General features: G+C 43.6%; 2 protein-coding genes and 1 non-coding gene across 3 annotated transcripts in view; 2 read left to right on the top strand and 1 right to left on the bottom strand.

Annotated features, from left to right (window-relative positions):
* aunip (aurora kinase A and ninein interacting protein) overlaps positions 1-24,237 on the bottom strand; it is a 954,922-nt gene that overhangs the window by 121,685 nt on the left and 809,000 nt on the right. The window lies entirely within an intron of this gene.
* atp6v1c1b (ATPase H+ transporting V1 subunit C1b) lies at positions 1,574-23,693 on the top strand. The gene is made up of 13 exons (XM_028036568.1): positions 1,574-1,800; positions 2,816-2,996; positions 3,075-3,142; positions 3,264-3,349; positions 3,867-3,961; positions 4,066-4,157; positions 4,326-4,424; positions 4,698-4,766; positions 20,848-20,940; positions 21,806-21,899; positions 22,091-22,188; positions 22,616-22,739; positions 22,937-23,693. The coding sequence occupies exons 2-13, from the start codon at positions 2,865-2,867 to the stop codon at positions 23,033-23,035; spliced, it is 1,149 nt and encodes a 382-aa protein (XP_027892369.1). The 5' UTR covers positions 1,574-1,800; positions 2,816-2,864; the 3' UTR covers positions 23,036-23,693.
* On the top strand, positions 2,218-2,289 carry trnag-ucc (transfer RNA glycine (anticodon UCC)). The gene has a single exon. It is a non-coding gene; the product is annotated as a tRNA-Gly (tRNA).

Raw genomic sequence — 24,237 nt, 5'->3', positions numbered from 1 at the left:
ACCTCATTTCAGTTTAAAGTCTGTCTGCTTGTGTATCATGGAATGTGAGGGATTAAAATATGTCAAATTTTTAACTATTAACTCTTTGTATTTTCTTTGTCGCCCTGTCTTACTTTTTGTTTGTGATCATTTAGCCGAACCTTTTTAGATAATCCAGATCGATGTAAGAATTTTCTAATGCAGCATGATGTATTATATAAAATTCTGTAGACCACACACCGTTAAGACAAGCAGAAATGTTTGGCCTGCATCTGTCACGGTCATATGACTTGTGTTTTTGTGCTATGGAGGAACTGAGTGGGGTGGCCCAAACACCCTTATCTTTTTTTATAGCACTCCAATGAACTCAAAAAACACTCTGACTTATATAGGCACTAAAGATTGCGAAGAGGAAAGTCTGATATGGAATTTTTTCAAAAGGTTTTTATCTACTTGTTTAAACTTAAGCTAAATGCTTTGAGGCATTCTGTACAGTCTGACAAAAATAGTGAGTTAAATGATTTTTAGGAAATTTGTTTAATTCTCAAGCACTTAATATTTTGCATATTCTTATTCCAGACGAAAGTTTGTTTTTGCAACTTAAAGAAAAAGTAAAGAATGTACTTTTATATTCACGAGGACGAGGGCGGGGGATCTAATTTTGTGCTCCGGTTCCACTGAGTCTCATTGAAATGCAGTCACTGTTCTGAGAAAGGACATTTAATTTTGAGCCAGAAGTAACAGATAGAAACCAAAATTAGCATAAATAATCAGTTTCATATCCTCCAAACGTCCATGCTTAAAAAAAAAAATCCAAAGACAATTTTTTTCAATGCCTGAGATATGAGATAAGATGTGTGCTGTAGAGGATTTATTCTAAACAACAAAATGTCTGATGACAAATTTAATGCAACATTATGATGCAAAAGTCATAAATGAGTCAAACGTCAAATGGAAAAAAAAAATCCAGCTATTCCATTTTAGTGTTTTTAAAGAAAAAAGAAACACATCAGTTTATTATTTATATCTACGTTCTCCTTATTGCAAAAGGATCAGGCAAATCCAGCTGATTATAAGTTTTATACAAATAACCTCATTTCAGTTTTCGTTTCAGATGACTTTATTATCCGTCATCATAATAAAGTATTCACAAAATAACCTCAAACCAATTAAAAGTATATATCACAAGAAATGCGAGAGGCCCAGTGTAAACATTTAAACACAGAGTTGGATTATAAATGTGAAAATGTAACTATTTAAGAGTTTCTACAAAATAGCTTTGCTCATCGTTGGAAAACAACTGATTTCTAGACATCTACTGCCCCCTAATGGCAATAAGGTACATAGTACAGTATCTTTATCTCACCACATGGAGGCAATGTTTCAGAAAAGCTGAACTTGTTTTAAAGGCAGACAGACAGATAAACAGATAGATAGATAGATAGATAGATAGATAGATAGATAGATAGATAGATATATATATAGATATATATATATATATATATAGATAGATAGATAGATAGATAGATAGATAGATAGATAGATAGATAGATAGATAGATAGATAGATAGATAGATAGAAAATGGTACATTATCATCCAAAAGAAGCGTTATTCTTTGCCACCACGGGAGGGCAGCAGTGTGAGGGAGCGGTTGCGCAAACGCAGGACTTCTTCCTTGATCAGCTGACCGTGAGTGAGATGCCCAGTTGAAGGACCTGTGAATGTTAAACCCTATATTTTCCGCTTCATATATGGAAAGCTGTGTCTGTTTCATTGAGTTAAATCCCGAGACCATCGCGTTGAGACCGTCAGGCTCATCGGTAAGTGCAGAAATCCTCTATTTATTAGTGTCGTGACGGCGTGAGGCTGCAGCGATAAACAAGCCCGTGTCAGCAGCAGCAGCAGTAGGAATAATTACATGAAGCGGGTTTATTCAGCTGCTTTTCATAGATTTTTTTTTCTTGCACTAAAAGTTATCCGCAACTTAAAGACGAGCGATCCGTGGATCATGTGATGTTCATCCCCTTTAATGCAGATGATCAGTGTTTAGCAAAGCTTCTCTGCTTAGACTGGTCATATGACCATAAATCACCAGACCTGTCTTTTTCCGCAGTATGTGGTTCTGAGGACACTTTGTAGCCATAAAGACATATAGGAAGTATACAGTGGAAACAAGGAAACGAAATATTAGTCATCTGAGTTCTGTTCTGGGCAGATATCTTCCTTAGTATGTGTAAGCGTTGGTGGTATAGTGGTTAGCATAGCTGCCTTCCAAGCAGTTGACCCGGGTTCGATTCCCGGCCAACGCAAAGCTTTTTTTTTTATTTTTTTATGAGAATAAAAAATATGGCCATTGAAATTAAAAGCATTATCATGTTGGATAATCCCGCTGTGTTGGCTTTCCCTGGTTAGTTCAATATTCGACTCACACACTCTTGTTTTGTGCCATAAATTCTGATAAGTGTTTTTAATCTATTGATGAACAAGTCCTGAGCAAGTTGTGGCTTGGATTTAGTACAGTGAACACACAGTGGTTTGACATAGAAAATTAAAGATGAAACAGACTCTGTATGAACAGTTGAAGGGCCAAATCGGGGGAAACAAAAACAACTGTCAGGTGCAAGTCTTTTTTCTTATTTTTATAATGGGAGGACTTATATGTATAATTTGTAAGGTTGGTTTTAAATCAACATGCATTTGTCCAGTTTCCAAGATTCTTTGTATTATTTTCTGTGCAGAAGACCAAATGACCGACTTACACTTGTGAAAAATAATCAACAGTGATCTCTACTTCTAAACTAACAATTCTTCTTCTTCCCTGTTTACTACCATCAGTGACTTCTCTACACTGGTAGCTGGGTGCACAAACTTCCTGAAAGCAGCCATGACAGAATTCTGGTTGATCTCCGCTCCGGGGGAGAAGACCTGCCAGCAGACATGGGACAAGCTCATGGTGGCCACTACACGGACCAATAACCTGTCCACCAACCACAAATTCAACATCCCAGACCTTAAGGTAACGCAGTACGCTCACCCTACGAATTATCTACATTGTTGTTTTTCTTTGTTGAATTTTAGTGTTTACATCAAACAGGTTGGGACTCTTGATGTGTTAGTGGGCCTGTCGGATGAGCTTGCAAAGCTAGACACTTTTGTGGAAAGGTAAATCACACCACTATGAGCTTTTATGGTTTTGTTGTGTAGTAGGAAACTTATTTTTATCTCAGTTCAGACTACATTTATTTCTAACTCTTTTATGTGATGGTTGTATTGGCACGTTCAGTGTGGTGAAGAAAGTTGCTCAGTACATGGCTGATGTTCTGGAGGACAGCAGAGACAAAGTCCAGGAGAACCTACTAGCTAACGGAGGTAAACATCATCAACATACCTGCAAAAGTATTCATAGCCTTGTGACCTTTTCACATTTTGGCCACAAACATCCATTTGATTGTGATAGACCATAACATGATCTATCACATAAAGTGATAGATTATGCTAAGGCTTTATGAAGCCTTTAGCTTTATGAAGCTAAAAGTGAGAGGACACATGCATTTTAATAGATAAAAATCTAAAAATGCTGTATTCAGCCTCTTTTACTCTTACTCGCAGTAAGCAAGTTGAAGAAGGTTTAATAAAGTATTTACAGATGCAAGCCACACTTTTCAGATTTTTTGTTGTGAAACTTTTTCTGAAAATCATGGATCATTAACTAAAGTGTTTATCTGCTACAAAATGGGAATAGATGGAAGTGATCTGACTTTTTTTGCAGGGCAGTGTGAATAAGCAGTAATAAACCATCGCTTTCCCTTCATATATTCAAAAATCTGCAAGTAAAAACTGTGAAAGTGAAAAATTTGAAAGCTGACGACTTTTCTATGGGTTGCAGTCGACCTGGTCACCTATATCACCAGATTTCAGTGGGACATGGCTAAATATCCAATCAAACAATCCCTGAAAAACATCTCTGAGATCGTCTCCAAGGTAAACCTTCTCCACTTTAAGTTACCTTTTACCAAAGTTTTTTTGTGAATTATACCTGAAAGAAAAAGTTTGGCGCACTAAATTAGAGTATAATTGACTTCTAGCAAGTGACTCAGATAGACAACGACTTGAAGGCCAGAGCTTCAGCGTACAACAATCTGAAGGGAAACCTTCAGAATCTGGAGAGGAAGAATGCGTGAGTAATGTTGAAGTTGGGTTTCCATTATTATTTTATTCTTAGCTGCACATATTGAAAAAAAAAACAAGCAAAAATGCTCAGACGGTTCTGATCTTTAGCTGGAGAACACACCGTAACAATAGCCTTTCTGCTAGCAGTGTGAAGTGACTTTTTGTGTTCTTCCAGAGGGAGTTTGTTGACCAGGAGTCTGGCTGACATAGTGAAGAAAGATGACTTTGTGCTGGACTCAGAGTACCTGGTTACCATGCTGGTGGTCGTCCCCAAGTAGGATAATTTGCAAAATTATCTGTGTGATCAATATGAGAGCAATAGGCTGAATTTCTGTAGCTACAACTTTGTGAAATGTGAAGATGCGTTTTTTTTTTTTATATCATCGTTAATAACTCTATTCCCATAAACTATTATTTTTAATGTATGTATATTGCATTAAGGTGTTGTTTGTGTTTTAAGTTCTGTTATTTTATTTTATTTTTATTTATAATTTTATTGTAAAAAAACAACATTGTGTTATTTTATTTATTTGTTTCTTCCCCCCAGGACGAACTACCTGGACTGGCAGAAGACGTATGAGACGCTGGCAGAAATGGTCGTACCTCGTTCCACTAAGTACGTCCATTTGATTTTACATAAAATAAACATTAACAATAAGTAATTTAGTTTCTTCAAACAATTGGAACAATATGAACTGTATCTAGCTAAATAAAAGTATTCAAATATATATAAAAAGAAATTACAAAAAAGCAAAATTACGTTATAAATGATTATAAAAGAAAATTAATATTTGTCACCGATAAGTTTTTTCTACTGAACATGTTTGCTCATATTTTAGTGTAGCAAATAAAAGATTCCAGACATTTTCTCAGCCTTTGGCAATATTCAATAAGTTTAAATCACTTATTGTATTGTGTCAAGAAAACTGCTATGAGGTTGAGATCTATCCAGGTACACACAGAAAAAGGTGCATGAAGGCCTGAAGGAAATAAAGCAATCTTGTGTTTTGATTTATAATGATTGAGTGTTTGATAATGATTAAGTTGAACATGGATGAATACAATAGGTAAAATGACTGTATGTAAGTAATTACTGAATGATTCTGAAGTATACGAATCATGATCTGTAATAACATGACGACAATGAAATGATTAAGGTTTGATGATTTATAACAAGTTAATGAGGTGATTAATGCTTATGATTAATGCTTAATGGAAATCAGCACATAAGTTTTTAATATTTGACTGTGTTTAAAAGTGAATCAGAGAAAAGCACATAGTTTTTAATGTTAAAAGGAGAAGGGGAAAAAAGGAGAAGGGAAACTTGTGAGTTCCTGCTGTCGCAAGCAGTTCTGAACAGATGGCCAGACGCACAGGATGGGTGGGGTGGTATGGTTGGCTAAGAACAACACGCTGAGGAAAGGGCGGTACTTTCCATCCCAGCCGGCAGACAGGAGGGGCCGAAACCACGTAAACTAACACTCCCCATACACATATATGGCAAAGAACTGTATATAAGCAGACGGAAAAGGAGTAGTTCTTGTTCTTTGTCTGCGGCACCGAAGTAGAGCTAACAGAAGAAGCAGATCAAGGAAACAACAGTAGACCACACCCTGGAGCCACGGGAGAAAGCTGAAGCTTCTTGCCGCCAAAGGGAGACAAGTTCCAATCGTCCAACCCGGGTTCCTGATTCGATCGTCGGTCTTACCTCAACCCAAACATTGCAACAGACTTGGAGAAAGGACAAAGGTCCCGGAGGGATAAAAGAGTTGGGTTTTCAAAAGCAATTGAACCCTCTCTACTTTGCTTCCATTCTAAAGAGGATTTTTTCACACAAAGGATAAAGACTCAGACCAAGGTTTTCGGACGTTCCTGTTGCCAAAGATCCATCACCAACTGGGTATGAGTTGAATTCGCTTCCTAAAAAGCTATCTCAGAATCTGCGACATAGGTTAGGGAAAGAGACAGGAGGGCATGATTATACATGTTGATCTTATTACACTGCTCTTGACTTGTATACAATTGATTATTGATTTGTACGTCACATACCCCTGCTTAAGCTTGCTTAATAAATTCTTACTCCAAAATTCTAATGAAGTTGGTGGACATTGAAATTAATTGAGTCATTTAATCATTTTTCAGTTCTTTTAATAAAGGTAAAACTAAGGTACATGGTTCTAGTGAAAAGGAGGCTTCATAATTTCCTTTGGTGAGAGTAAAATAATGACCCAGGGACTTACATCCAGGTCACTAAATTTAATCTAGCCGGTTCCAAGAGCAAGTTATATTTTAGAAAGCGAGCTACCGTTAACAGGAGTGGTTATTGGAATTACGCAGCTGTGAGGGCTACTCAGCTGACTGTTTCTTAACTGAAAAGGGTCGTAACTTCTGGATTGGAGGTAGTTAGAGCTAGACGAATCGCTTTCGACACCAGTTTAAATAGATTATCTCTTATAGATCTCTTTTAGGGTAATACCCAGGTCTTAGAGATTTTCCGGACCTGTTAGACAGAGAACTGGTCAGTAGTCAGTCCCGGAGGGTTGTGATGAAGTGGGCGGGGCTAGCTATTGCAGGATAACGGACATGGCGCCCAACGTGGGGCGGAGCCAAGTAGGCGGGCCCTAATAAACCAAGTCAGTAAAAACAGAAGTGTGATTCTGAATAGCTCACTTGGATGGTTAACTCTGAGGGAATAGAGTTAACGGTGACTGATAAGGCCGTCGGTCACAACCCTTGCAGTAACTGTATAGCATGCAGGTGAGGGAAAGCTTCTACTGAGGATAAGTGATAGTATCCAGACAGTGAAGCCAGTAGCCAACACAGCCTGGACCCATCCCTACTCAAGAGCGCAAAGAGAGGCTTTGGGGGATAGGCAACTCGAAGACAAAGACAACTATGGATGACGAAGAAAGGGGGGAACTGGATCCCCTGCAAGAGCCAGCAAAGGGACAAGAGGCAAGCAACATCAGCCGGGATGGAGAGAGTCATCAATCCCATCTTTCCCAATCCACATTATCACAATTGCCTGTATCGTTGATATTACTCGGTGATGGATTGGATTCCTGGATTGAGGTAATTAGGAGGGTTTTCTTTGAATCTCACTACACCATCAAAGAGGACATGGCACGGAACTTAATGAAGTACCTGGTGCAGACTCGGATATACTTTTGCACACAGCTTAAACATGGTCACCGACTGGGAGTCGTTAAATGCCCGGTAAAGGTAACCAAGAAATCGGAGATCAGAGAATGGCTGGAATGGTTCGCTGAACTCCTTGAAGGATGGACGATTGGTGAGCTGCGGATGGTCTACAGCCCCTCCGAGAAATATGACAGCCTAGTGAAGACAGCTACATTGGAAGCGGGCATCGAAGGGATCCTGGTGAACCCTCTCGCCAGTGGGGTGCGCAAATACAAAGAATATGCCGAGGTTCTGCAGAGACTTTCGGCCTTCAAAGAGACCCGAGGAAAAGAGCAGGCCCCAGACAAAGCGGAATCGGAGGTGGCTGAGGCCCCCTCTCGACTGCCCAGCAGAGCCACAACACCGACAAACCAGCCGAAGCAAGCTCCGCAGGACCTGATAGACCTGACGGACAACGACGACAACATCCCAGCTCTACCGGGATCATCGCGAAATGACGAAATCCCCTCTGAACAGTCAGGAGAGGAAAATCATGAGGGATCGCTCATCGACGGCTTCACCAAGGAGCAGTTGGAGCAAGCGGCCAGGGACTGGTCCCCTCAACGGGATCTGGGGGTCGGGTTTCATCCCCGAGTCCACAGCACGGAGAGAAGGCAGCCACCGCCACCTACGGAGACTCCAGCGGGCAGCAGTTCCGACGAGGACGAGGAGGAATCGGATGAGGAGCTGTGGGACCCCGGCCGCCCCAAGAAAAAGACCCAGAAATCGGATGTATGGAGGATGGCCCGAGAGCTGGCCAAAATACCATCAGAAACCATCAGCATAAGGCTGCAATCCGGGCTCATAATTTATCAGTTTATTGGAGGAATATGGGACCTTGAAGGTGACGGACTGATTGTGTTCACCAATGACAAATACAAGATCCACAATCGAAAGTTCCGACGCAGCCTTAAAAACCAGGCTGGGAAATATTACAAAAAGGATTCAAAGGTGTTGGAAGCTTCCTGTAGTGTAAAAACTAAAGGAGACGTGGTGATAATGAAGGGATACAGTCTCCCTTACGGTGCCGTAATCCTGGTCCCAATTGATGTGTACAAGAAAGGAGAGAGTCTGGAGGAGTATCGGAAGAAGATGTGGCACGGACTCGAAAGGGGCCTGGTGACTGCCAGCAATGAAAGTATGAGAAGGGTGATGGTGAGCGTGCAGGGACTAAGATCGGCAGATTTGCCAGGAGACACCGCCAGGGCGGTCACAGAAAACGGAGTGGTGAACATAGCCAAGACCAACAGTCATTTCTTTGTGTTCAAAGAGGTGGTGGTGGTGGTTGACCCCCATATGCATCGACTCCGTACGGAGCAAGGTGTACGAATGGCAACTGAAATGGAGGAGCAATGCCGCATCAGCCACCCAGCAAAGGAGATCAAGAAATATCCCTTAAAAATACCCCAGAGTGGAGTTTCAAACACCACCCAGACCGGCACGGCCAAAGTTATGGAGCCACTCAGGATAAGGTTAAGGGAAGCACCGGTCGGGCCAGAGTCCCAGGCCGCAAGATATGTCAAAGAATTCTCATTCGAGGGAAGCAGCAGTGAACTGAGGCAACCCAACACGGACAGAGTCAAGAATGAGCAGCTGACGGTCCAGAGAGAAGTAGGACCGATGAAACCAGCCAAGATTCAACCGCTAAACTCCCCCAGGAGGGAACCTCTTAGACAACAACAGTATGAGGACATCAGCGACTCGGAGGAAGGAGAAGAGCAACAGGAGATCGAACATTCTGAAGAAGAAGAAGAAGAGAGTGAACACGACAGCATCTTCTCCGACCCAAAGCAACCACCGACAGGGCATAAGACACTCCGAACAGGACAGCACCGAGGAAAGAAGAAAGAAATAGAAACCTTTGACATCGAGGGTTCTTCTGAGAGACTGGCGAGAGACGTGACCTGGGGCCCTGTACAGGCTAAAGACGGACGGCGTACGTATGTACCAGAGGTCGGTCAGACAGAGTACCAGATTCCAGCAGGATGGGCCAGCAGGCTGGGAGACAAGGTGCTGCTCGAGGTAGAAGCGACAGTCGGGGAGTGGGCTAACATCCTGATGACACCATCCTGCTCTACCCTGACAGCTCACTATTCCCTGACCACCAACTTCAGGAACGCATACATGGGAATTATGTATGATGTGATGCTGCGACGACTGAAGAAAGCGGCCTACAAGTACTCCAGGGAGACTCGACAGAAGCTGGACGAGGTGTCGGCTGATGAGGAGGAACCTCAGGCGACGTCTTCAGAGCCAGGACCACAGATCCCGCAGAGACCACAAGGGGTGTCAGCCCAGCCACCGGCCACTACTACTGGACAAGATGCATACGCAGAACTAAAGAATCTAAGGCTGGTGATTCGTAGTAAAAACGCAGACGAAAATAATGAGGAGTATTTGAAAGATGTCTGGCCAACTGTGCTATCTACCACCAACCACGAAGGGGCCAAAAAGTTGTGGCTGACCAGCGTAACTGCAGACCCGATGGTTGGAACAGAGTCAGCACAGAGCAACTATGAGAGATTGGTGTTGGAGGACATGGACGACGAAGAGTCCCAGGTGAAGAGAGCTAGAGGACGGCTGGACAAAGGAAGCCGGTTGGAGCCGCTCTGGCATACACTAAAGCAAACCGTTTCTCCCGCGAGGTATGTGAAGGTACTGCGTGAGGTGACAAAGGGACGAAGAGGAGAGATTGTGTTTGTGAAACTACCAGTGAGAAGCACAACCGTGGCCCAGATGGATGTGGCAGTGCAGGGATTCGACCTGGAGCAGCAGTACTACGAGGACAAAAGGAAGAAGGAGGCTAGCCAACCAGCCAAGCCACCTGGAAGGGTCAACATCAGACAGCCATCCAACTTCCAGAACAGGCCGTTCACGCAGGGCACACAGCCATCCAACTTCCAGGGCCGGCCGTTTCAACAGGGAGCACCACCATCCAATTTCCAAAACCGGCCGTTCCAGCAGAAACCACCAGGACCAAAAGGAAGACCGACCAACCCGCCGGCTTCGCAAAATCAGCCAGGGAAAGGTCAGTTCCTGACGGATGAGGAGTATAGGAAATTAAGCCCAGAACAAAGGACGGCCCTCCGTGAGTCCCGTAAAGCCGGGACCGGAGGGTCACCAAAGTAATGGCGTCCAGGTCGCGGGTCATTTTAGAAAATGCCTACTGGGAAGGGGACGAAATCTACGCCAAAGTGGAGGGAGTACCCTACCTGGTGGACACCGGAGCGGAGGTGTCTATGACCCGCAAAGACCTAGAAACAGCAGGACACCTGAAGGTTCAGTTTGCTAATGGGAAAATAGAAGAAATGCCATACGGGACGTGGAAAGGAGTAGTGTGGGTGAAAGGTCCTTACAATCTACTCACAGTAAAAGACTTAGATGAACTCAGTAAAAAGAAAGGCACACATCGCCGACTAGAGCGAAGGCTGACGAGCTTGAAAGCAAGGTTGGTGAAAGTCGGCCCGACCCAAACCGGATCCGGGCAGCAGGACTGGTACAAACCGATTGACATACCAACGGTGACAGAACAGAAGCTCGCAGAGAGTGACTTCTCCCCGGCTGGGAAAGAGAAGCTGCGTGAGATCATCGTTACAGCGCAAGTGGCACGGTTCAAGAACGATTGTGGGGATTTGGGTCCAAAGTTTGTTCATCACATCGAAGGTGGGGTTCATCCACCTGTTCGGCAGTACCCGCTGAATCCGGGAGCAGTCGAGGAGATGGACAAGATAGTGAAGGAGCTGAGCGCCATGGAAATCATCAGAGAGGAGCTCAACCCGATCACCAACAGCCCCATCCAGGCGGTGAAGAAACCTGAATCGGCTGGAGGGGGTTGGAGACCAGTTATCAACTTCAAGGCCCTGAATCGGAGAACAATAGCAAACCGAGCCAGTCTAATCAATCCCCAAGGAGCGCTGAAAACTCTTCGAGTCAAGAAGTTCAAGTCATGCATCGACCTAGCCAATGGATTTTTCTCTCTACGCCTCGCCAGACAATCGCAAGGTAAAACTGCATTCACCCACAAAGGCAAGAGCTATGTGTGGCAAAGGTTACCCCAGGGATACAAGAACTCCCCAAACGTGTTCCAGTCAGCAGTGATGGAAGTACTGGGGGACGTAGGTGCAACTGTGTACATTGATGATGTCTTTATTGCTGATGACACAGAAGAAGAACACCTACAAAGACTACAAAAAGTGGTAGAAAACCTCACCAAGGCAGGCTTGAAGCTAAACCTCAAGAAATGTCAATTTGGACAGTTCCAAGTGAATTATCTGGGTTTCCAAGTCACGTCGGACTTGGGACTCTCAGATGGGTACAGAGAAAAGCTGATGAACATTCAACCACCTCAGTCAGAGAATGACTTACAGAAAATATTAGGACTATGCAACTACGTCCGGGACCACGTACCCAATTATCAGAAGTATGCCAAGCCTTTGTACAAATGCCTGAGAAAGAGTGAGGAGGACGAAAAGGACGGAAAAAGACCCTGGGTTTGGACAGCAGCGAATCAACAGAACCTAGAAGAATTGAGAAAAGCCATTCAAGCAGCTGTGAGACTGGAGCCAAGAAGTTTGTCAGAAAGACTGGTGGCAGAAATCAGCTGTGAGAATGACGATGCCATGATCAAAGTGAGTAATGAGAATGGAGGCTTGGTTACCCTGTGGAGTTACACCCTGACTTCTGTTGAGAGGAAATATCCGCAGGAGGAGAAAGAGCTAGCGGTGTTAGCTCGTTACTGGGGTGTGCTGAAGGATCTAGCACAAGGACAACCAGTTAAAGTCATCACACAGAGCCAAGTCCATAAGTATCTAAGAAAAGGTACCGTGGAAAGTACTAAAGCAACTAACACACGGTGGGGAAGATGGGAAGACATCCTGCTGGACCCGGAGCTTGAGATTGGGCCAGCACAACCCACCAGTAAGAAGAAACCGCCAGAGACATCTGAGAAGCCAAAACAACCGGAATGGACAATCTACACCGATGGATCCAGAAAGGGGTCCGACCAGTCGGCATACTGGGGATTTATTTTGAAGCAAGACGGCAAAGAAAAATGCCGTCAGAAAGGAAAAACTCCCGGTAGTGCTCAAGCCGGAGAAGTAACGGCCGTACTGGAAGGATTGCTGGAACTGGTGAAAAGGAAAATCAAGAATGCCAGGTTAGTAACCGACAGTTACTACTGCGCTCAAGCCCTTAGAGAAGACTTGGCCATTTGGGAAGAAAATGGTTTCGAGACAGCGAAGGGCAAGCCAGTGGCACACAGAGACTTGTGGAAAAAGATTGCTGAGCTAAAACTACAATTGGAAATAGACGTTGAGCATCAAAAAGCACACACGCATGAGGGAGCTCATTGGCGTGGGAATGATGAAGTGGACTGTTATGTCCAGCAAAGAAAGATCGTCTTCGTCGGTACCGAGAAGTGGGACAGCACTCCCAGAGGACGGGAGGTCCCAGAAGAGTACGTGGTCGAGGTCGTGCGGAGCGTGCATGAGGCCCTTGGACATGCAGGCGTACGACCTACCCGTAAGGAACTGGAGGAGCAGGATCTTTGGATCCCAGTGAAACAAGTCCAACGCGTGCTAAGGGACTGTGAAGTATGTGGACAATACAACGCAGGTCGCCGAGGGCAGCGGATGGAGGGGTTATCCATCAAAAGCACGGTCCCCTGGGGTTCAGTCTGCATGGATGTTGCAGGCCCCATGGGGATAACAGGAAGAAGAGGTGAGAAGTACCTCTTAGTGCTGGTGGATTCTATGTCGGGGTTTGTAACTACAAAAGCAGCCAGGAAAGCAAACGGAAATAGTGTTGTCGGCATGCTGGAACAAGTATGCAGTGCCCTGGGAATCCCGAAAGAGCTGCGCACGGATAATGGGACTCATTTCCGTAATTCACAGGTTGACCAATGGTGCCAGAAGTTTGGAGTAATGCGAGTTTACTCTCCACCCTATACCCCACAAGCTAACGGAGTGGTGGAACGAGCCATAGGGTTAGTGAAAAGCTGGATAGCTAAAAATGCTAACACCAACAGTTGGAGCACACAGGCGGTGGAAATAGGGCAGGCCCTGAACGACAGAAGCAGAGCCGAGAGGCCCGCCCCTGCAATGGAGCTCAACCAACGGCCGTTCACCACGAAGGAAGTGGGGCGGAGCTCCAGCGACAAAAAAGAGAAGCCGACGCCCAGAGTGCCATTCCGAGAGGGACAGCGCGTGTGGGTCAAAGCAAGAGAGCAACCTATAAATGCAGCAGTAAAACCCAAGTTTGAGACCACTGACATCGTCAAGCAAGTACTGGATAGGAACACAGTATTGCTGAAAAGAAAAGGGATTCAAGGAGTTGAGCAGCTCAAGCCAGTTCCTGACTAAAGCGAAACAGAAGCCAGTGAAATGGCCAGTGAATCATGTACCATTCCACCCTATATCGGACTGGCCACCGTGAAAGGGGTGGTTATAACTAGAAGAACACCTTCAGGGATTTGGGCAGGACGAGCCCTGAAGAAATTGGATTGGGCTAAAAAGGGAGTCCTGTCGGAGGAACGAGAGATGCTGATATGGGCAAGAGCTAAAAGTCGCTGTCCGGTTTGCTTAGTAAACAACCCACTCCCCATCACCTGGGAGGGACCGGGCCGCGAAAAACCCAGGAAACAAGGAACCACCGCAGAGATACTACAACATCTCCGCGTCTCTCCGGTTACGGTTTTGAACAACACCATCTGTGGAAACTGCCGGGTAGGTTACCTGCCCCGACTTCAGTTGGAGACCCAATGGAGCTGGCAGAATGAAGAACCAAAAAGCTGTTATTGCGTCTGGGATGGGGACGATCTCCATCACTGTTCTACTTGCGAAGACCAGCTGGGGAGAGGAGAACTGACTTTGACAGGTCAGGCTGAGGGATGGCAGGTGACGAGGTTTTACAGCTCGCTGCGATATTACAGAACATATGGACAAGTACAACCGAATCACGGGAGCCCCATACCGATAATATTACCGGGACCTTCAGCTCCCCCAAACACCCCAGAAGAAGCGGATCCATGGGTGTGGAGGAGGGAAGAAGGGCCCCATGATGTCCTGTGGGATTCTGTTCATGCTGCCTGGCCGTATGAAGCTGCCGGAACATCCCTGTCATTTCCACCCTTGAACACCAGCCACTCCCCTGTGATCTTCCGGGTACATCGGCCTCACGCGTACCAACCATCAGCTGAGGGGCTAAGTGCACTCCCAGATGACACCAGAGACCAAGCCGTTAATGGGGGTTGGACAGGCCCCTGGGAGCTGACCACATGGGCACATCTGATTTTGGAAGTCATCAATGACTGCACAATTCCTGTGGTAGATTTACCGGACGTGCCAAGGGAAGATGGAGTACGCTGCTCAGATATGTATTACTACACCACTGAGGTGGACGGGTGGGGCAGCAATGCGGTAAGACCTAAGGAAAAGTCCTGCCTGTACTGGATAACAGCGGAGTCTCAGTTTCGTGGTGGAGTGTTGCAACACCCGGGAGGCGTGGCCCACAGAGCGGGTACGCCCTCCGATCCTAGCACCTCCTGCCAGATTCAGCTGTCAGTGCGAATGATCACCGTCCCCTTTAAAGGAATCTACTCCGTCGGAGCAGCCATCAAAGTGGTGCCAGACGAGCAGAATTACGCCACCGTGTCCTACACCGAACCGGAGCCTCCTAAGAAGAAATCCAAGACCCACGCCTGGCAGAAGCTCGCTTCAGCATTTCCATGGAGGAAGAAGAACCAAGACTAACGGATAAACCGGAAGGGGGAAAACGAGTCGTCAAGTCCCAACGTCAGTCAAAACCCACAAGACGGAAAGGTACAAAGGTTTTTGTAACTAAAATGTTCAAAGTAGGAGCTGGAGTCTCGTCGGGACTATCAGATAAAGGTCCGTTCCTGAGACTCCCTACTACCTCTATTCTCCTGGATATGCCAAGAGAAGATTTCACTCCTTCCAATCCGCTCACCGAAGCATATTTTCTCAAGTACCTCATATATCTTCGACCCACTGATTTTCAGAACACAAAACAGGTGGGGGAAAGTGAAGAGTACACGTCACCCCCTCCAACGAAGCCACATTTATTCATCCCCACCGCACCGCCTGCTTGGCAAGGACGAGGGTCCAATAACACGGTCCATTATGCATCAATTTCACCTATGTGCCCAAGATCTCTGCCGTGGACATTTAATACAGTGTATCACAGGGTGCAGGGGATCGAACTACGGATAAGGTGGGGTCCCCATTACCTTGAACCACTGCAAGGACTGTATTGTGAAATTTCGCTTAATGACATGATTATTTGGACCACATCACCAAGTATGGCAAAAACCATAGTAAAGAGGGAAATTAATCCAGAATGTTATATATTTAATAACACCAGGCTTCCATTGAAATTGGAAATAGACAGGGTCTACCCCAATCCGCCGCACCAGAGGATTTTTACCCCGTCAACCTGGGGGTACCGCACCAGACTAACTTTGCATGGGCAACCTTTGTACACCTACATCTCAGTACCCGCCCCAATAGGGTACAATCATGAATCTTGGTATGACCAGGCGTTGAAAAACGGCACCGCCCAAGGCCCGTTTCCTCGGCCGCACTATTGGAGGGTGTTCCACTGGAAGTGGGTGTGGAGGGGGTTGGAGCCCGACTTACCCTACCCCTCTCCTATATTTACAGCCTTGCAACAGAGAAGAGCCACCAGACGGGTTGCGAAGAACCCTGCTCACCAAGGCTGTATCAAGGCTTTAAGAAAAATTTGTACAACGCCTGATGCACCGGATCCCAGAGAATCACTAATCTGGCCAGGATGGATGCCATCGGCATGAGGCGCAAGCCTACAGACCAGGGTTGGCTGGACTCAACATCGGATTCGGACAGCTCTACCGACGCTGACGACGACTCGGACACCTCTAACGAACCTCTGCTACGGAAAACGACTACGATAACAGGAAAATCCCTTTGCCTGAAAGGGCTGCTGACGCTTCTTGCTTTGCTATTTGCTGCTGCTGTTCTCGCTACGACCTTCTACTTCATCGGAGTTGGACCGTGGTACCTTACGCATACAAAGGTCACTTATGGACATTCCAAGTATGCCACCTTCAACTGCTGGAATACAAGCACCACGGCTATTTTTGTGCCATGGGACAACGAAACTTCTGCCCAGAATCGAACCGGATTATTCGCCAAAGACAACGGCAAAAAGTATGTGGAACGCCGAGCCTACAAATTGAACGACTCCTCCCTAGACGACCTCTTGAATCGGACCTGGGAGATCTACGCCTATGACTTCCTCGACACAGGAGCACTCTGCTGGATACGGGTTCTACAACGCAAGGAACGACGGACCGTCAGGTGTAACTGGATTCATCCGGATCGAGGATTTCCAGAATGGCATTGCAACATGGCTTGTCGATCACTACTAATGTTGCCGAACCAAGGGTACTGGGATACCGAAGTAGTATACCCGGCCCCGCACAGGTCCTCAGGCTGTCAAACCTGGCTCCCACGAGGGGAGTTTTGGGGTGACTATCACCTAAATTGCAGAGAGGATGCCAACATTACAGAACGACCGCAGGTTAACAGCACCTCCCGAAACGACTTTCTCGATTGGGCAACGAGGCCGCCCCCCAACGACAGTTTGACTAACATCACGGCCTTCCTGATTCGACAAGGTCCAACACGGTTTATGTACCAATCTGACCAGCAATATTGTTATAGGAACCACTTTAGGTGGTTAAGTGCCTGCCTCTGGAACAAGTTCGTCAAATGCAAGGGCCAAAACTACATTGTTACAGCTGTAGAAGAATACCGGTCGGATTTCTGGCACTCTGTACGATCAATACGGACAGAAATTGAAACCTGGCTAAATAACACATTCCCATGGACGTACATAGCCAAAGACCAAACGTTCTTCGAGGGAGACTTCCCCGAAGGAGCGGTTCGCTCTCTTGCTGGGTTAGAGGACTTTCACATTGCCAATTTACGTACACAACCCCTTCCAACTCCTGATGACCTTCTGAGCACTCCTAAAGGCGACTTTGCAAAGATTGACAAATGTGTTGCGCGCAGTATCTTTGACAGCCTTAATAACACTTGCTGGGTGAAAACCCACTCGTCACCACGATGTGACCTCGTACAAACTAGCAAGACCTTCTATTCCACCTGGAGGTATCACTGCCCTGATCCTGACGTCCTTCCGACCGCTAAATGGGCTTTACGGGCCTGGTATGAGGATTATACTCGGAATTGGGACTGGGAATGGTGGGGACTTCAGCAAAAAGAACTTCAAGCCTGGGTTATACCCTGAGGTTCGAGCAGGGATGGGTCTAGACTATGTTGGCTACTAGCTTCACTGTCTGGATCCGGTCATTTATCCTCAGTAGAAGCTTTCCCTCACCTGTATGCTATACAGTTACTGCAAGGGTTGTGACTGACGGCCTTATCAGTCACCATTAACTCTATTCCCTAAGAGTTAACCATCCAAGTGAGCTATTCAGAATCACACATCTGTTTTTACTGACTTGGTTTATGGGGCCCTCCTACTCCGTTGGATCGAGCCCCACGTTGGGCGCCACTTGTTGTTGCGCAACACCCCCCCCCTCCTTTCTGTCTCTACTCTCTCACTCTCGTACTTCCTCTTCTGAGAGGGGAGATGTGCTACCAGCTCTCCGTCTAACGGGTCCGTTGAGTTTCCTAAATCTGCTGGGATTTACCCTGTCCAGAACTGAAGTAAACTCTGTTTAAGCTGGTTTCGAGAAACGATTCGCCTGGTTATCTGACGGCCTACATCCAGGTGTCCCACCCTTCTTCCCCCTGTGAATTAGCCAGACTGAGCAGCCTACAGCCAACTAGTTTCACAGAGCACACCTGTTAACGGTCGCTCGTTCTCTATTTTGCAACTTGCATTTGTTATTGAACCAGGTAGGTTTTAGTGACTCGGGCGAGTCCCAAGGATGAGGTTTTAAATATGGGCTACCAGCAACCTAAAAACATTTTCCACCTCTTCCTCTCCAGAATCAAACATCACAGCTATTTTACAACCATCAAAGAACTTTAAGGCGACTCATTAACTGAATGTCCACAACATCTTTTAGATTTTCTTTATGCTAAATATTTTATTAGTAAGGCATTTTTGCAAGGGTCAGTACAGCTTAATTCAGTAGCAGAAATAATCAAATAAGTAAAATCAATCATCTAGTCTATCTTTCCCTACTGCTGATACTGAGTACTAAAAAAGGGAACCTTTGAGAGAGACGGACGGAGTTTGGCGTTTCGAACCCCAGACCTGGCTTGATGATGAAGAAGGTGTGGCAGCAGGAGGAAGATGTTGATCGGCGAAGGCCAGGATCTCCGCAGGTCTGATGAGCCTCCTCTCCGCATGGATGCTGAGGTCACACAGGACTTGGTGCTGGCAGGAAAAAAGGCACCAGTTCTTCTTCCTTGTCTTTGTCTTCATCTTTGTCTTTGGGGTCAGAACCCAGCCGATGAGAGAAGTGCGATTCGAAGCCACAGATTGTGGGCCAGACGGGTTGGTCTCCATGTGCAGGACAGTCTCCGGCTCCGTGGCCCCGGCTCTTCTTCAGCTGCAGAGTTTTTTGTCCATCTCGATCTTGGCTCGAAGCTGCCCGGAGGATCCAACGAACGGTTCCTCTTTTGCACTCACCTTATATAGGGTTCATCCACCCCCCTGGTGCGCCTGCTGTCTGCTTAGACAGATGATCTCATATCCATCACTGTCTTACAGACATTTCCTGATGTCTGTGCCAATGTCTCAGGGTTGCTCAACCTCCTGTGTCCCTTGCCTGCACAACCTTTCACCTACTCTCTACCTCCAACATATCAGTGATGTTTAATTGCAGTTACACCTTCTTACACCATTTCAAGTTTAATGTCAAAATCACATTTATATCACATTTATTTTCTTTAGCTTCTCTGATTTAGCATTCATTTATAATTTTATAACCATAACTTATATCACATTTATTTTCTTCAGCTTCTCTGATCTATCATTCATTTATGATTTTATAACCATAACTTATTAATTATTCTTATTATAATCTTAATGTGAGTTATTACAGATGTTTTTCTGAAAAGAAACCAAGAATAATACATGATTCTAATTATTTACTACTAAAGTTACAGTTACTTGTTTTTCTTGTAGTTCCCACAAATATAAGTGTATTATTACAAGTAAACCAATATTCATATAAGTATTTTACTTTGAATCTTATCCAATTACTAATAATGTTTAGATTTCATTCTTTAAAACTTTCATACTTTAAACTAAGGAATAGTCTCAGCTATTTTTATAAATCTGCAGGCTGGAAACTTCCTCTTTTTCCAGGAAACCTGCTTTTCTTGTTTCATGAATCTCTCTGACTGACTATGATTTCTTATGATTAGATAGAAAAATGTAGAATTAAAGCAAAGTTTGCATGAGACAAAAACAACACACACAACCAGATTTATTTTATTGACACTTAAGTCTACTGTTGGGCCTTGATATCACTTGAGTGATTCATTTTAAAGATAACTTTATTTATTATTACTGTTAAACTAACTTTATTGACACTTAAGTCTACTGTTGGGCCTTGATGTCACTTGAGTGATTCATTTTAAAGATAACTTTATTTATTATTACTGTTAAACTAAAATCTCCAGCATGGGGAAGTGGGATGAGCTCGGATTTTCTTGACACCCCCTCCACGAGGTCAGACCTTTCACATGCTGGGAGTCCATCACCCTCCTGCAGTTCGCCGTCCTCATCCACTAGAAAGAGAAGAGGTTCGTCTGGGATGTGAAGATGCAGATTCTTCATCCTCAGTTTTCACAGAGGGCTCAGTGTAGTCATCAAAACTCCACTTCTCTTGACAATTGGTTGGTAACAGATTACAGGACATTTATTTTTTTATGTTCTTTAAATTAACTTGTATTTCATCAGAAAAATCCCAATGAAATAAAAAAATCTCTATCGCAAGAAAATCCTGGCCAAGACTGGCAGCGGCACGCAGGTAGTGAAGCAGATTTGTTGTGTTGCAGAAGCACAACTTACGCAACATGCTTTTAAAAAAAAATTATTTATTTGAGTCTGCTCGAGTCCCACTCAAGTTAACCAGCAGCATTTTTGTACGTTGGACACTGCTGCAGTGACAGCTGAGTGTGCTGGTCATTTCACAAATTTTTGCCATTTTGCACCTAATGTAATGTTTGATTTGCATTTGTCAGCACAGACCATTTCTCTCTCTAAATTATTAGCACTCGTCATAAAATTCCCACAGCGCTGAGCCACATACAGGATTTATAGTTTTGATGAGCCAACACTGATTCTGTGTCAGTATTGTGTGTAAATAAAGTTCACAAGCAGTCATTATAAGACATTGTTACCACATGCTAAGAATAACATGCATTGCATTTGAGTCTAACGTTAATGAAATGATTCACTTGATTACTTGCTGTAAAATGCCAAACACGCTCTGCATTTTCTCACTGGAACATATTCTCTGCTCTTACTCGCAGGCAGCTGTTTGAGGACAACGACAGCGGTCTTTTCAGTGTGACGCTGTTCAGGAAGGCTGTAGATGACTTCAGACACAAAGCCAGAGAAAACAAGTAACTTCTCCTGACTCATCTGATAAACACAGACATGGACACATTTGTTGGCACCTGCTTATATTGCAGTATTTTAAATGTCCCATTACAAATATAGAAATATACAATCCTTGATTTTATTAGATGTTTATTTGAGGTTGGTAGAATTGTTGCCTGGCAGAAAGAAAATCCAGGGTTTAATCAGGTATAGACAATGACTCAATGGATGGAAGAATAGAATAGGAGTCTTTGCGGGTCCCCGTTGTCTTATTCACCGTCTTCAGCAGATTTGGACATTTGTCCAAACCAGACCAGCTAGCTAACTCAATTATTGTCTTGTAGGCCAATAACAGTGTATTTTTACAGACACTAACCAGTTGTAACAGTTGTTAAAAAAAATAGTGCTTCATGTCTTTCCTCTCCTCTCCTTGCACATTTATTGTCTGTGAATTGGGCTGTGAATAAAAGCCACTTTTGCCACGAAACCATAAAAAAAAGCACAAAACCGTATGTTTGTTGCATCCGTGCATGTGTGTCAACAATGTTGTCTACATCTGTTACTTCTTTATAAAGATTTTTAGAGCTTTTGTGAAAGAATATTCTAACTGCTGTTCTTCATCTCATATTGATTGGCAGCATCCTGCATGAGTTTACTTGTTTTTGTAATGAAACATGTTCATATATCATCATAAATCTGTTCATTCTAAACAGTCGCATTAATATTGATGACTGAAATATGTTTTATTATTATTATTAACATCCTTTATTTTCCTTTTTTTTCTAATTGCGAACTTTGCCTTTATTTTATTTTTCTGTTATTTTAGTGGCTAATGGCCAAGCAGACTCCTGCATATTTGTTTATTTTCTTCTGTGTATCCTGACTCAGGTTTACAGTGCGCGACTTCCAGTACAACGAGGAGGAGATGAAGGCAGACAAAGAGGAGATGACCCGCCTGTCCACAGACAAGAAGAAACAGTTTGTAAGACTGCCTTTCATTCACATACAACGTGACAAAGTACAGAATGTTAATGGGGGTAGCAACAGAAAATATGGAAGCAACTCTAAGTTGTTTCTGACATAATGTTCTGATACATGTAAAAGGACTGTCCTCAATTTTAAGCTATTTATTTATTTATTTATTATTTATGTATTTATTTATTATCAATCTAGGGTCCTTTGGTGCGATGGCTGAAGGTGAATTTCAGTGAGGCCTTCATCGCGTGGATTCACATAAAAGCGCTGCGTGTCTTTGTTGAGTCAGTATTGAGGTGAGAGGTAGTTAACATGTTGTGTCGAACATAATGTCAAATAGTAAGATTGATGGCATCTGGGTTGAAAAATATTGGAGAAATATAGAATTGTACTATTTTTATTTTTTTTTATTTTTATTTTTTTAGATCTGAATAAGTAGATTAAAAAAAGAAGACTGAAAAATGATCTTGGGTTTTGAGACTTTATTTTTCATATATAAAAGTCTCATACTTCAATCAAGGCTGGACCCTTTTGATTTTCTTGTCCAATAAATTTTTTTGTGTGTGGAAGTGTTGCTCCCTGGTGATGTCATACTGCATATGCAGCTTAAATGTAAAAAGGCCTGAATATCTGCTGTAATTTCATTTTTTATATTAGTGCTCAAATGTTGAAAAAATGACTTGGCATTAACTTGGTGACCTACATCTATGCTTGTTTTTGTAGATACGGGTTGCCAGTTAACTTCCAGGCCATGCTGCTTCAGCCCAACAAGAAGAACATGAAGAAACTTAGAGAGGTGCTGAATGACCTGTACAAACACCTGGACAGCAGTGCTGCCGTCATTGACGTGAGTTTCAGCCATGGCTATGGACTATCTGATGAAATGATTGTGATTACTTAGATAGAGCCCATCATTTTTTAATGCATCCATCAACTAATTGATACATTAGGTTTTGATACATTGACTAAATGTACTTTATATAAGCTAATATTAGATATAAGTGTAATTTGACTTGTGAGCTGAACTTTGGTTTTGGCCTCCAGGCTTCCATGGACATCCCAGGTCTGAATCTGAGCCAACAGGAGTACTACCCGTACGTTTACTACAAGATCGACTGCAATCTTCTGGATTTCAAAGTCTGAAAACCTGGCTATTACCTTAATATGCTGTAATGTTTTGATGTCACATGCTTACTTTACAAACTTTAATTTATTTTGTTCTTTCACCCGATTTTTCCCTCTTGTTTCCCTCTTTTGGTTTCCATTAAAATATTTTCTTGTACATTTCTAAGTCAACACATCAAGTATGACTTTCTTGTAAGAATACAAAAGTGCTCAACTCTACAGATTTTTGTTGTTTGTTGTTTGCTCCTCGTTGTATATCCATAGTCTCTCCGGTGACTCTCAGGAGCACTGGTGACATTCCCTATTTACCTTAAAAAAGTGCATTTTTAGTGGAGAAATAAACATGTGGGAGATCTGAGAGTACGGCTAAACACCGTGATAATTTATGCCTCAGTATAAACAACCGTGTTTTCTTTGTTGCTTTTTTCAGATGTGTTGTGTTTATTTATCAAAAATAGGTACCTGTTTATATGTACAATTAAAACACTGGATTCCTTCTCTTGATGTAATCTGTGATACCCTAAATTGATCAGTTTACAAAAGGGCATTGTTTACTTCATGATTTCCTTGAAGAATATCAACACTGGTATGTGTGCTAATGCTGTGTTGTTAGTGTGAAGGCAAATAAACCACATGTTCAAAACTTAATGTGAAAATAAATTCAATATGTAATATATACAGTTTTTATTGTCCTCTGTTAGGCAAACAAAACCTGCTGCGATGTAAATAAAACCATCACAAAGGATTAAATAGTCAAATAACATTGCAAAATTTATTGGAATTAACTGAATTTCTGGAATAAAAATGGGAAAATAAACACTTGGTCTAGAATAGTTCTTGTCAGTAAATACAATTTTGTAAATAATAAGCCATTGTAAATTGGGCCATGAAGCTAAATCTAAAATCAAACAGATCTTTGGGCCATCAGTGTGTTTTGAAGATTTATTTCATAATACATTTGTGACTATGGTTGCTGTGAAGATGGTTTTGTTCTTTTCAAGCTGTTAGTACAGTTAATCCTAAAAACTGTGTGCACTCCGTACAAGTTTCTGATGCACTGTTACTAGTAAAGATGAGTAAAGTACAGGAGCCCAAGAGGGTCAAGTATTTACAAAACCTGCAACAAAAGCAAAATGAAAGAATTGTGCTGTACTGCAAGGTTTTACACAGACAGGATACAGTCCAGTCTCAGCAATAATTATGAAATAGCCCTTTGGCGT

Source organism: Xiphophorus couchianus, chromosome 13 (genome assembly GCF_001444195.1).
Source record: "Xiphophorus couchianus chromosome 13, X_couchianus-1.0, whole genome shotgun sequence".
NCBI lineage: Eukaryota > Metazoa > Chordata > Actinopteri > Cyprinodontiformes > Poeciliidae > Xiphophorus > Xiphophorus couchianus.
The sequence above is the reverse complement of the archived record's forward strand: the minus strand, read 5'-3'. Positions and strand labels throughout refer to the sequence as shown.

Bases quoted from the DNA above. Each gene is read 5' to 3' on its own strand.
- atp6v1c1b (XM_028036568.1), top strand. From the start codon at position 2,865: ATGACAGAATTCTGGTTGATCTCCGCTCCGGGGGAGAAGACCTGCCAG. The intron at 3,962-4,065 runs GTAAACCTTCTC...ATTGACTTCTAG, and splicing joins TCTCTGAGATCGTCTCCAAG to CAAGTGACTCAGATAGACAA. The intron at 4,767-20,847 runs GTACGTCCATTT...TCTTACTCGCAG, and splicing joins GTCGTACCTCGTTCCACTAA to GCAGCTGTTTGAGGACAACG.